This window comes from Staurois parvus, unplaced genomic scaffold, assembly GCF_062004578.1.
Source record: "Staurois parvus isolate SC_StPar_1 unplaced genomic scaffold, SC_StPar_1.0 ptg000090l, whole genome shotgun sequence".
NCBI lineage: Eukaryota > Metazoa > Chordata > Amphibia > Anura > Ranidae > Staurois > Staurois parvus.
This window is the reverse complement of record NW_028317886.1, coordinates 24,662,080-24,676,037: the sequence shown is the minus strand read 5'-3', so window position 1 is coordinate 24,676,037 and position 13,958 is coordinate 24,662,080. Positions and strand designations below refer to the sequence as shown.

The following is a 13,958-nucleotide window of genomic DNA, read 5'->3' as shown; positions in this document are numbered from 1 at the left end:
AATGTGGCAATGCACTGCAATGAAATGGCAGTGGGAAGGGTGCCTAAATGTCCAGTTACAGGAGACTATAAGTTAGTTTGGAAAAAAAACTACTCTGAAGCACTGCTTGAAGGATTAAGTAAAAGAAAAAAAAAACTTTTGGAACCCAAGACCTTCATTATACTGCTTATTTTTGTGTAGGCAAGCAATCCAAGGATTGCCTGCTGTCAATCTTTTTTTTATAGAATCCCATCATATCTGTTAAGGTATTGGTGGCCCTACAAGAACTTGCAACTCCTGGATCCAGCTTAAAAAGGACTTACTGTAGAAATATGGCCTGTTGCCTATAGCACCCAATAAGATACAAAACCCCCACAGTTCCACTTTTGTTTTAGTTTCGACAAATTGGTTTTCTGAGTCACAAATGCTTGAATGTTTTCCAATAAAATCCCTTACATTTTCACAGACATAACGTACATTTTTCACAAAAGCCTACCCATAGAGACAAGAACATTAAATGTTCCACCAATCTTCTTTTTAATAATCCCCCCAGACTTTAGACATGCATTACAGGTGAAGAGTTAACTAAAAATGATCTAGCTTGCTCTGTGTGTACATAGGAGCTCTACTCATAGTTCCCATTGCAGAAATGGCAAACATGGTACTAAATTTTCACTGACATTGAAAGTCAAGGTCATTTTACATTAGCACTGCACTGTGTATGCCAGAGATATAAGCAAAGTATGATGTGAGGGATATCTACAAGCCTTCACATGCTGATATTCTATAAAAATGAACTAGGGCCACATGTAAGAATATCTCATCAAGCTGTTTTTCAAAGAAAGAGACACACTTCTCTTCACATGCTGCCCAGGTGAATTCACCCTAAACAATATCATAATTTCTCTTGAAGAACAACATACATGTCTGACTTGTTCAGCTATCATCCCAATTTTCAAACCCATTCTTCTTCTGACTTTCATACATCTGCAAATCTATTTTCCTAATTTTCCATTCCTTAATGCTCCATTTCCTATGATGCCATTGATAATGGCCTCTCAGTATGATAGACAGCCCACTGGCCAATACAAAGGCTTATGATATGGGCCCAAACACTACCTCCAGGATATGAAGGAATTTGCAAAACAGAGCAACCCAGATTATGGGGCTTCCTGGGTGTTAAGAATAGAAGTCAATGTATGCAAGGGCTCTCTATTTAAGGTCCCTTTCACATGGCCAGGTTGGTATGGCCCCTAAATTCAGATGGAAAATATCTGCAGATTCTTGCTACTGGAATGACCAGGTTATGTGATCAACAACTCAACCCATTTAAACTAATAGGGGACTGAGGGCAGCTGCTGTTGTTTGCATGTGGATGCACACAGAGCGGTTAGCTGCATACAGGGGCAAAGGTCTGAGCCTGGATACAACTGACTGCGCCCAGGCTCAGATATCTATACCTAACTAACTGCTCTGTGTGTGGCTACATGCGAACAACAGCGGCCACTGTCAGCCTGTCAGCAGCTCAAATGGGCTGAGCGCCAGCTGCTGATCACATAACCCAGTTGTTCCAGCAATGAAAATCTGCAAAATTCTTGACGAAGGAATCTGGCAGCTGCACCAACCCGGCTGTGTGAAGGAGGCCTAATTGATACAGTCAGTTTAGTTAGTTTTAATTCAGTAAAAGTATATTTGAAGTTAATAACGCAGTACTTAACTCAAAAGCAAAAAAATGTGATATATAGCAGGTTACTAATTCTTAGATGTGGTGGCTAAATTAGTTTTAGTTTTTATGTTTTTATCTCTTTATTTTTACCTGTTGATCCGACCAGTAAGCCTTTTATTTTCCATCAAAAGTAGCAGTGTAGAGTGTTATGACAAACCATTTAGCACTGACATGTAAGCTGTGTTAGGTCCCTTTCACACTAACAAACGTCAGAGATAATTAATAAATATAGACTTTCTTTTTTCCAAAAAAGGTCCCCATGCACCACAGTGTCCCCAATATATTAAAATGCCATGTTTCGTTCCCTAAATAAATGCCCATATCTTCAGCTGCTGACATCATTTTCCTGCCATATGCAACAGTCCCAGAAATTCACAACCGAGCACCCTCGGTCTGCTTAAACACCCGTGAATGCCCAATCTGCTTTCCTTTAATCTCACAAAAACGCTGAGCTATGAGAGAGTTGACTGCACATGTAGGGGTGGGGAAGGAGGCCCGGAGTACTTATTCATTGATTTCTGGGGCCACACATCCAGTGTTGGGTGCACCCTGCTATCTGCAGGATGGACTGGGAGGACAATGGTGTCAGCAGATGTAGTATGCATTTGTTTGGGGAACAGAGCACAACATTATATTGTTATATATTATATTAATATATTTGGTACACTGTGGTGCATGGGGACCTTTTTGAGAACTGTGTGTAAAAGTGAGCATACCCTTTATCCTACAACATTTCACAATATATAATGTAATTTTTTTTAAAACCTTCAAATTTTTTAATAAAAAAAGCAGTCCTTGAGTTCCAGTTAAGACCATTTTACACAAAGGGTTTGATCAGGTCTGCCAGTCAGTTTTTCAGGCGGACCTGATCGAACCTTCCATTCACCCCTATGGACTGGCGAGTAGAAACACGCAGTGTTTCTGTTTACACGTGCCTACCTCCAATCCGATCCGGTCCGTTAAAGCAGATCAGATCGGAGGGCAGTTGGATGTAAAACGATTAGTGAATTTGGTTGGATTTGGCGGCTGTACTCCATAATGCTAAATAAAATTAGAAAAGTTTGGTCTCTTTGGATTATTCACTGTTTTCCACACAATTTTAAAGATTCTTTGTGGGCCCTCCAGCATTCATTTAGTATGGATGGAAATGGTTCTTATTGTGGGGTTGCTCTAACTAGCCTTTCCCCACCCCTCCCCGTTTTTTTCTCATTTTCCTTGCCCTTTTTTTGAATGGTCCTACTGATCTCTCTTAAGCCTGGTATCGTACCTGGATGGTAAACATAAGTGTAGATGGAGAATCCCAGCTGCTGTGGATCCTAAATTATGATTGTGCTGAATTATTTCTGGCCTATGGATGGATCTTATTTGTATGTTGCACAGAGATTTATACCTCTGATTTTCTTTGTCTTTTATTGTTGGAAATCCTTTCAATAAAAACCTATTGAAATAGAATCTGATATATTTTTTCAACCAAAGTCCAAATTAATTGGTTTGAACATAAATTTATTCTTCCTCCATTCAGTACCTTTAGCAATAAGATTTGTACTAAAAATACATTTAGGGATGTACATAATGATCTTGAAGGTAAATTAAAATTAACAAGAATTTTCCTGTACCCCTGGATCAAAATGCTGTTTAGTTATAGGAGTAAAACAACCTATTCACCCATCATGTGCTTTCCTAATCTTCCTGGATGTCATTCATTTTACAAAAACTTTTTCTTAGGGCCATGTCACACTAACGACAACAACTCACCATTGACAGGATCCCTATGCAGAGCAAAGACTTGCCTGGTTCTACACATCACTCCCTTGCTGACAAGATAAGGAGTCACCACTTTGTCATTGTTAAAATACTGCAGCAATTGCCCACTCACCTGTTCAGCAAAGGAGTGATACATTAAATTGTGTATTTGCTCTGCATAGTGATCCTGTCACTGATGAGCTGTTAGTGAGACATACATTTAAGGTAAATAATCTGCTTCTAGTCTATCCGTAGACCTACATAGTTAGTCTGTCTGATAAAAGACAAAAAGTCCATCCAGTTCAACCATTAAAAAAAAAGTTATAATCCTATACCCACAGTTGATCCAGAGGAAGGCAAAAAAACCCCCAGCAAAGCATGATCCTATTTGCTCCTGCAGGGGAAAAAAAGTCCTTCCTGATCCCCCGAGAGGCAATCGGATATTCCCTGGATCAACTTTACCTATAAATGTTAGTATCCAGTTATATTCTGTGTATCCAAGAAAGAATAAAGGCCTTTTTTGAAGCAATCCACTGAGCTGGCCAGAACCAACTCTTGAGGGAGTCTATTCCACATTTTCAGAGCTCTCTCTATGAAGAAACCTTTCTGTGTTTGGAGATTAAATTTCTTTTCCTCCAGACGTAAAGAGTGCCCCCTTGTACTCTGTGATGATCTTAGGGTGAATAGCTCTACACCGAGTTCACTATATGAACCACTGATGTATTTACACATGTTGATCATATCGCCCCTTAATCTCCTCTTCTCAAGGAAAAATAGATTCAGTTCCTCTAATCTTTCCTCATAGCTAAGCTCCTCCATGCCTCTTATCAGTTTGGTTGCCCTTCTCTTTACTTTCTCCAGTTCCCCAATGTTCTTTTTGTGAACTGGTGCCCAAAATTGAAATGCATATTCCAATGAGGACTTACTAATGATTTGTACAGGGGTAAAATTATATCTCTCTCTGGAGTTTCTCTTTCGCTTTAGAAACCGCAGTTTGGCATTGCATGCCATTATTAAGCTTGTAATCTACCAGAAACCCCAGATCCTTCTCCACCATCGATTCCCCCAATTGTACTCCCCCTAGTATGTATGATGCATGCATATTCTTAGCCCCCAACATTAAACCCCATTTGTCGCATAGTTGCCCAATTAAACAGTGCATTGAGGTCGGCTTGTAAATTGGAGACATCCTGTAAGGACATTATTCCACTGCACAGCTTGGTGTCATCTGCAAAGACTGAAATGGTATTTTTAATCCCAGACCCTATATCGTTTATAAATATATTAATAAGTAAGGGTCCGAACACTGAACCTTGGGGTACACCACTAACGACCCTAGACCATTCAGAGTATGAATCATTAACCACTACTCTCTGAATATGATCTTTTAGCCAGTTTTCTATCCTTTTACATGCAGATTTTTCCAAGCCTGTAGACTTTACCTTACAAATTAGCCGTGTGTGGGGAACTGTGTCAAACGCTTTTGCAAAATCCAAGTACTGTATACCACGTCCACAGCAACCCCTCTGTCCAAGGTTTTGCTCACTTTCTCATAAAAAGAAATCAGATTTGTTTAACAAATTCTGTCATGAATCCATGCTGTCTGTTGCTTAAAATATTTTTTTCCAGCAAGAACTCATCTATGTGGTCTTTTATTAAACTCTCTAGTATCTTCCCAACTACAGAAGTTAAACTAACAGGTCTATAATTACTTGGTAAAGATGTTGACCCCTTTTTAAATATTGGCACCACATTGGCCTTACTCCAATCCAGTGGTACTATGCCAGTCATATTACAGAGTCCCTAAAAATTAGAAACAATGGCTTTGAAATGACAGAGCTCATTTCTTTAAGGACCCGTGGGTATATGCCATCCGGTCCAGGTGCTTTATTCATCTTTATTCTGTTTAAATATTTTTGGAGAATATAAATTGTAAGCCAATGTGGATCATCTGGGGCTGTGTCAATACCATGCCCCTTTGTGTACACAGACCTGAAGAAGTAATTTGCCTTCTCTTTATCCCCAGTTACCCACTCTAGATTATTTTGTAAAGGGCCTACATGCTCAGACCTGACCTTATTACTATTAATATATTTGAAGAATGTTTTGAGGTTGGTCCTGCTATCTTTTACAATCTGTTGTTCGTTTTCAATGTTTGTGGCCTTTATTTCCTTTTTGCATATTCTATTATATTCTTTGTAATGTTTAAATGTTGATAGCGGTCCTGCATTGTTATATATAATAAAAGCTCTTTTCTTATTATTTATAGCTTTTTTAACTTTGGTCGTAAGCCACATGGGTTTGATTTGTAGCCTTTTAAACATTTTGCCCATGGGAATATATTTTGCAGTGTGTTCACATACAGTCTTTTTGAAGAACTCCCATTTCTGTGTTGTGTTCATTGATGCCAATATTCCCTCCCAGTCTAAGTCCTGGAGAGCATCTCTCAGCCTTGGAAAATTAGCTCTCTTAAAATTGAGCGTTTTTATTTTTCCCGTATGTGTTTGCGGTTTACAGCTAGCATTTAAATGAAATCATGTTATGGTCACTGCTACCCAGATGTTCTTTTATATGGACATTCGTAATAAGCTCTGCATGGTTTGAGATTACCAGGTCCAGCAGAGCATCATTCCTAGTTGGGGCCTCTATCAACTGTACCATATAATTGTCCTGTAGTAGGTTTTGCCCTTTAACTGTTCCTACAGTACCATTACTCCAGTCAATTTCTGGATAATTAAAATCCCCTTTATTATCACTGTCCCAGCCCTTGCAGCCCTTTGATATGTGCAAGGAGCTGAGTCTCCACCTCCTCATTAATACTGGGAAGCCTATAACAAACTCAAAAGGTTAGCTTTGTAGTACGCACCACATGTGCAGTTCCACCCATAATGCTTCAGCCTTATCACACTCTCCATCAGCTAGGTCCTCTTTCACACTTGCTCTGAGATCACTTCTCACAGAGGCAGATATCACCACCTTTCCTATTTACCCTGTTTCTCCAAAAGAGAACATAGGCAGGAATATTAATGGCACAGTCATGTGAAGAACGAAGCCAAAATTCAGCAATACCAATTAAATCATAGTTCTCTTCATGCACTAAAGCTTCCAACTCACCTATTTTGCTTGGCAGACTTCTGGCATTGGTGAACAAACACTTTAACTCATTGACACCTTGTTCACACGTATTGTGCATATTTATTATTTTCATACAAATGGTACCAATTCCACTGGTTGTTTGTAACATGGGAACCTTCTTATCATCTGCCATAGCCTTCCCCCCATCTTTCCCCATTCTACCACAAATAAGTACTGACCCCTGTCTGATCTGTCTACCCCGTTATAATCGCCCTCCCCCCTTGATCCTAGTTTAAATATTCCTCCAGTCTCCCCATAAACCTCTCCCCCAGCACAGCAGACCCCCTTCCATTTAGGTGCAAACCATCTCTAGCATGTAGGATGCACCCCAATGAAAAGTTAGCCCAGTGCTCTAGAAACCCAAATCCTTCCCTCTTACACCACACTTATTACTACTTGGTCGCTAAATACCCAATGTCCATCGTACTGCTCTATACAACCATAAAGATGACATGCTGATCTACCTCTATGTGCAATGCATACTCCTTCATTGTGCAAATTTTCTAATACTAATATTCAGATCATGCTGTTTTCACAGCTAAGGTTAAAGTTTACATGACATTTTTGAGATTGTTATTTGTACCTCACACAGAGCTTTACCGGATATGTAAAACAGCTTGTTAAACATTTGATTAGTTGCCTAATTAGTTATTCTGTAAATACTACTTTTAAAGTCCCACTTTATTTAAAAGATGATCAGAATAATAAAATGACTGGTCTTGGCATAATCCCAACATACACAAGTGAAAAATATATCTAAATGGCTTTATACCTTGGCTTCCAGATTTTGAAGACCGTCCTTTTGGTGAAGGGAGCAGTAACAGTTCCAAGGATTGCACTGAAGTACCCTTTTCTTGTTTGTCCTCAGGCAGTGGCAATGGGTCCTCTGAAATGTGGGGCTTTTTCTTCTCAGCTAGCATGCTACCAGCAGCTCGTGCTGCAACTTCCTTAAGCAGTGCTGCAGATGAGGTCATGGATGCTAGAGAAAGGAATGGGCCAGCTGGAGAATGACGCTCTTGTCCTGATGTCATACCTCGCTCACTGACTTTCTTGGACAAAGCTGCCAAAGTGGAACTAGCTGACTGAGAACTAAATGGTGAAGTAAAGGACTCAAACCTCAGGGTTTCTTCTGTCCTTAACTGTGACTGGTCTTGAAGAACAGCGTTAGCAGCAGCTTTCAGTTTTAGAATTGCAGAATCTGGAGACAGGCCACATGTGTTATTTGAATTTTGCAGCCATCTATCCTGGCTCCAAATAAACCGATTAGTTTGTACACTTCCATATTGTTCACCATGATCCTGCTTTTCTGCTAGCTTCCTGGCAAGAACACTGAGTTGTTTTGCATGGTGGGATGTGGGAGAAAACTGAAGACCTGACGAGTCATCCCTACCATTCTGAGAGACCTCAGTCCCTATTTGCACAGAGCCAGCTTCTAGCAGCCGTCGAAGGTTGCTGCTTAATGGCTTGTTTGGACCTGCTTGGTCATCCTCCTCCACTGAAGATGCTGAAGTTGATAACTGTTCTTTACAATGCGAGGTCTCTTTGAAAAGTTCATTTTCTAATATCAGATCAGTGCCCAAACTTGGAGTTGCACTTCCTAAAGAGGTATCGGGAGATGTGGCTGATTCTCGACCTTGATCAGCAGGAGACAATTTAAAGTTATCAGGTACATCACCGTATGAATCTTCAGATGGTGTTTCTGAATTTGTTCCAAACCAGGTTTCTTCTTCACTGACTTCCCCTTCAACCTCTTCTCGTCTGGTACCATCTTAAAAAACAAACAATAGAAAAAAAAAATCTCAACACTATGATAGTATGAATTTAAACATTTTTTTTTTACTCAGCAAGCACACCTAATAGATACAATAAAAACTGTATATTTAATGAATATCGACAGCAAGCCTTTCAGTAATGTACAAAGCAATTCATAGAAGAGGTGAAATACAGACCCAATTTTTTTCAGGTTACATTTCCATGTGGTATTTTAGCATTGTTAGCCAGAGGGATTAAGGCCTGGTTCCCACTAGTGCTATTTTGAGATGCAATATGGACTGCACAGAATCATATGACAATGGAAATCACAATGGTGCCTGTTCACATCAATGCAATACAACTGCGATGTGACTTTGGAGAAGGTACAGGTGCTACTTTGGTGCAATGCAGTGCAATTATGTGCCCCATACAATTAATTGACATGCACGAAAAACAAAATGTAAAACACATGTTCATGTTCTGGTCAGCTGTAAATAGTCTTCTTCTCCTACAAAAAAATGCATTTGCATGTAAAACACATGAAAACGCATAAAAATACATCAAAAACACATTACAAAATCGGATCAAGTTGCTGTTGCACTAGTGTGAACCTAGCCTAACTTATAATTTTAGATTCCTCCTAAAATCTAGATATGAGAGATCTGTATTGAAGGTACCAGCTTCATCAACCAGTCATTTACATTATGAGTGGGTTTTGTCATTCAAACACTGAGAAAAGGTAACAGTTAAATACTGGTTATGCACAGTTTTAAAATGGCAAGGACATGAAGAATAATAATAAGTATATATCTTATGATATCTAACTTTTTTATATTTAATAAATGCATTGCTGTTAAAAATTACAATAAATCATGTCTTCTCAAATATGATGTCTAAAGACAAATTTCTTATGTATCAGTCAACCACCCCCAGTGCTCCCTATTCATCAGTTGCCAAGGTAACTCTTGACGATTTTAAAGGACATCGCAATAAACAGTGTTTAAGACCCCACTGTATTATACTAAGCCCACTATACTGCAAATATAATATTGATGCATAGCATATCATGTTCTCCAAGACGTTAAACTGAAGCTATTCGATATCCATGTTATACTATCCCATGGACAGAACCACTATAATCATCTATACTGCAATGTTTTTCAACTGAAAAAACTGGAATTTTAAAGCACTTACATTTTAAAACCCTATTGGTTTATAGGTGTATACATACAAATGGATGGCTAATCAAGGACAGAAGTTATTTATCAACAAATGATACATATTCATGAACATTTAATCAATTTAAAGAACAATTGTGCTGTTCAAGCCTAATTTTAAAGAGATACTGTCACAGTTTCATTCATTAAACCACTGGTAAGCCCTATTTCTGAATGGATCCTGAAAGACTAACTTGTTGCCATAACAGATGAAAATGAGAATCCAGCTGGTAGTTATGCCAAACAAGCTCTTCCTTTAGCCACCTTGGTAAAAATCCTTGTCCATTTAGTGCATATTTTCCAGAATACAAAAGTACACCCACTGAAAACATTAGATCTTTATTCAAACTGTACAGTGCCTACAGATAAAGGTGATATACTTGAACAAACGACACATAAAACTGACGGGGTGTATTCATTCTAATCTAACAAAAATGTTGATGTGTCATGTGGAAAAAGCCAGTGCACTTCATTTACCATAACTTAAAATTCATGCAATTTTAATCAGATGATCAAGATTTGGTGCCAATGAGTAGAACCGTCTTAGGATGTATGGAGAAGGAACCTATCTTATTTCTCAGGCCTCGGATATCTACGGTCTGATGTTCTTTTGCCATTTGTGTGGTGCCATTATGCCTAGACCAAAAGAGATCTCTATGACCCTCAAAGAAAAAAATTTGTGGATGTGGCAAGGGATTTATAAAAAAGATTGCCAAATAATTTGAAATCAATCATTCCACTGTAGGGAAAATAGTCTACAAGTGGTAAACTTCAAATAACTGCTAATTTATCCAAAACATGCCAGTTCAGCCACAGAGCCATGCGTAATTAAATTCCAACATTTCATTGTGAGATGTAGAGGCAACTCTTAGAACAGCTGGTGTCAAAGTGAATGCATCTGCAATCAGATGGAACGATGTACTGTGGATTAATCAAAGATAGAGTTGCTTGGCCACAGTAACAGTGAACATGACTGGCATGAACCTCCTGGCACAGAACCTCTTACTAACTGTGAAGCATGGGGGAAGGAAATGTTTTGTGGTTGGTTTGCTGATTTATGGCCTAGGCAGTTTGCAGTCATTAATTCAACTATGAATTCTGCATCAAATCAAAGTGAGCTTCATGGGAATATGAGGTCAATTGTCCAAAAGTTGAAATCGAATCAGAAATGGATCTTTCAACATTAAAATGATTTGAAGCACACTAGCAATTTCTACCAAGGAATAGTACAAAAATGAAAAATTCAGACTTATGGACTACCCTAGTCAAAGTCTTGAATTAAATCCTATTGTGGAGGATCTAAAAAGGGTAGTTCATAGAAGCAAACCATCAAACATCTTGCAATGGAATAAATGTGTCCAAAATTTCAAAGAGTCAATATTAGAGACAGAGAGGCAGTTTGAGCACAAGGACTACAAAACAGTAATTTCTGCTATGGGGCAGTATCAGCTTCTGACACCAAAGATACACTAAATGTTTCCACAGTACACTATTACATCTATTGATATTTTTGTTGCATAAAATATTGAAAATACAAACTTTCTATGTGTTTTATTAAAGCATATCACTTTAATCTGTGGGCATTGTTTAAATGAAGATTTCATTTTTGCATCATCAAATATGTTTCAACATATTTGCTTCCATGAGGTATACTTACTATTTTACATGACTGTACATTATTTTAGAAAGAGTAATGAGGTTATGAGCAAATAGACCCAACAAGTGAGAAATATTGATAAACTGTACCTCATGTATAAAACCTGAAGGGCAATTGAGCTGCCTAACTTTACCAGGTGTAAGTTTGCTGTCAGTTTACTACCACAAATAGTGCATATTCTAACTATACTTTGGTATATAGTGAACTTCTGCCCTTGCCTAAGATCTAGGGCCTAATCACCCACAAGGCAACCTAGGTGCATACCTAAAGTCTGCTCTCAGCCAGCTCTGCTATTCTTTATTCTGTAGAAGTGATTCAGTCTAAATGCTGCAGACCACATTAGGATGAAAAGCAGGAGGAGACTGAGGGACTACAGTCCCAAAAGCCCTCTGTTTACACTGAAGAGCTGTCACATTCTAGCAATGGGAATAGCCGTGTCTGTGTCCTTGATCTGCATGTACTGCTGCCAGAAGAGGGTCTGACAGTGCCTATATGCAGGGGTGTATTTATCACAAGGCAAAAAAGGCACTTGCCTAGGGCAGCATCTTTCAGGGGGGCAGCGGTATCTTTCAGGGAGGAAGCAGCATTTTTCAGGGGGGCAATGCCTCCCCACGAAAGAAGGGAAGGAAGAAGGGACACACACAGCATGGGGACTGGGTGGGATCTGAGAGAGGCTGTGGGCTGCTTGATGGTGTATGCAAAGCCTGACTGTTCCCAGGGATGTCCAGAGCTGTGAAGGTGTATTTTCTCTCACAGGGGTGGAGGGATTGCCAGTGTATGGGGGGCGGTGGTAGTGAAAGGCTCTCTCGGTGGGGGGGGGGGGGGCTGGGGTGTTGTTGGTCAATCTCAGGCTCTCTTCCTGGGGGAGGGGGGTGTCAGTCGGTGTCAGGGTCTCTCCATGGGGGGGAGCCAATTTTTGTGTTGCTTAGGGCAGCACGAAACCTAAATACACAGCTGCCTATATGCATATGTACTGTTAGATGGGTTGGAAAGGCGAATAGCAAGGTTTACAACACTGGTGACCTTTAAGTGGCATTCTGGAATACTATTCTTTAAACTATGTTTAATATATACCATTGCACAGTGCATTAGGATAAGTCAGTGAAATCTAGTTTCTCAAACCCCTTTAACCTTACCCAAAAGAAAGCAGAGTCCTGCAAACACTGACAATAACAAACATTTTGCTGTATAAAACAAATTATAGGGAGATAATGACCATTATAACTGTTAAATTATTCTAATTTATTTCTCAACACCATGTACAAAAATAGCTCCGCATTGAAATTTAGATATGTAGTTTAAAAATGATATGTGTGATATGGTGTTAATGGGTATGACCTAAAATATGACATTTCCAGTTCAGTAACCTAACGGGAATGACTTTGCCATATTCATCTATTTGGCATTGCAGCTTGAGTAAATCAACCCTCCAGTACTACTAGTAATATCAAAACACAAATCAGTGTATAGAGAAATTTCAATATCTTGCTAGAATAATGCAACCTCTTTAGGCAACTACATTTTAAAGTTAAAAAATCAATGTGTTGTAAATGATGACTGGTAACAAATAATTCACTCACAAAGTAGCATGAGAATAAAATACCAGCATATTTTACTAAATTATTTTAATAAATCAGCTGTTACGTATATCATATATGCCACTTGTTGCCTGTCAAATATATATTCTGTCTTGCACAAGACATGCTGCTGTTTGTGTCCTCTGTCCTTTTTATGAGTTTACTCCTTTAAAGTCTATTAAATTGGTTGAAAGAAGTCAATTACATTGTAAATTGGAACTGCTAATTAAAGATCACAGGATTAAAAGCTGGTGTGTGGAGAATAAAAAGTGATAAGCAATCTATGCTGTGTGTCTAGTCTTGTGATATATATGCATTTCCATGGAATTGCAAATACCTTTACAGAATAATTGGTACAGTTATTCTGTAACGAAATGTAATCTCTATAAAGTAATTTCTTAAAAAAGAGTCAGATGCTGGGTACACACTATGAGTTTTTTTCATTCAACTCAGTTGGCTGAATGAAAAAAAAAAAACTGGGAGGAGCTCGGGAGGCACTCGCTGTACTAACTATCCAATATCTCCACGATGAGCTATTGCGTTCTGACAGGGGGGTGGCTCTCCACCAGAAGATATCAGATGCCGATCGGATGCTGATTTTCCAGCATGCCAGTTCAACAGAAGCTGGCTGTTCTGTTGACTACTGTCAAACAGACGGAAGTACACACGGACTGAATGTTGGCCAGTTTCTACTGAATCGGCCTATATTAGGCCCATGTGTAAAGGGCTTTGAACCTCCTTTTGTGCCTTTGTGTTGGATTGATGTCACTGGCTTTGTCACCCATCATCATAGGTGTCCAAGATTTTCTGGTCACAATATCTATGGGTACTTAATGAGTTTAACAAATTGCCCCACCAATTAGCTAAAATGGCAGTAAACTCGTTGATCCAAAAAAAAAAAAAGTTTCCTGCTGCAAGGGAATATCATAATGTGTTAGTATGAATCACATACTAGCATATTATGAAAGACTTACCTTAGAACGAAGCCCTCCAGCAGCATGCTGCCACAGCTGACAGGGCTTCCATCTTCACCTGGTCTTCCTTTCGGGTTTCTGGGGTGTAGCTGCTTGAATGGGCGAGCTGCCAATGACATCAATCACGTGCATGCGTGCAGGAGTATCGGCACACAGCTATGAAGGAATGGCACAGATATGCTGTTCCTTTAGAGCACG

General features: G+C 39.2%; 1 protein-coding gene across 1 annotated transcript in view; it reads right to left on the bottom strand.

Annotated features, from left to right (window-relative positions):
* ZNF827 (zinc finger protein 827) overlaps nt 1-13,958 on the bottom strand; it is a 318,427-nt gene that overhangs the window by 201,555 nt on the left and 102,914 nt on the right. The window contains exon 2 of the mRNA XM_089670488.1: nt 7,356-8,351. Coding sequence (XP_089526614.1) covers nt 7,356-8,351 — 996 coding nt within the window. The remainder of the gene's footprint in view (nt 1-7,355; nt 8,352-13,958) is intronic.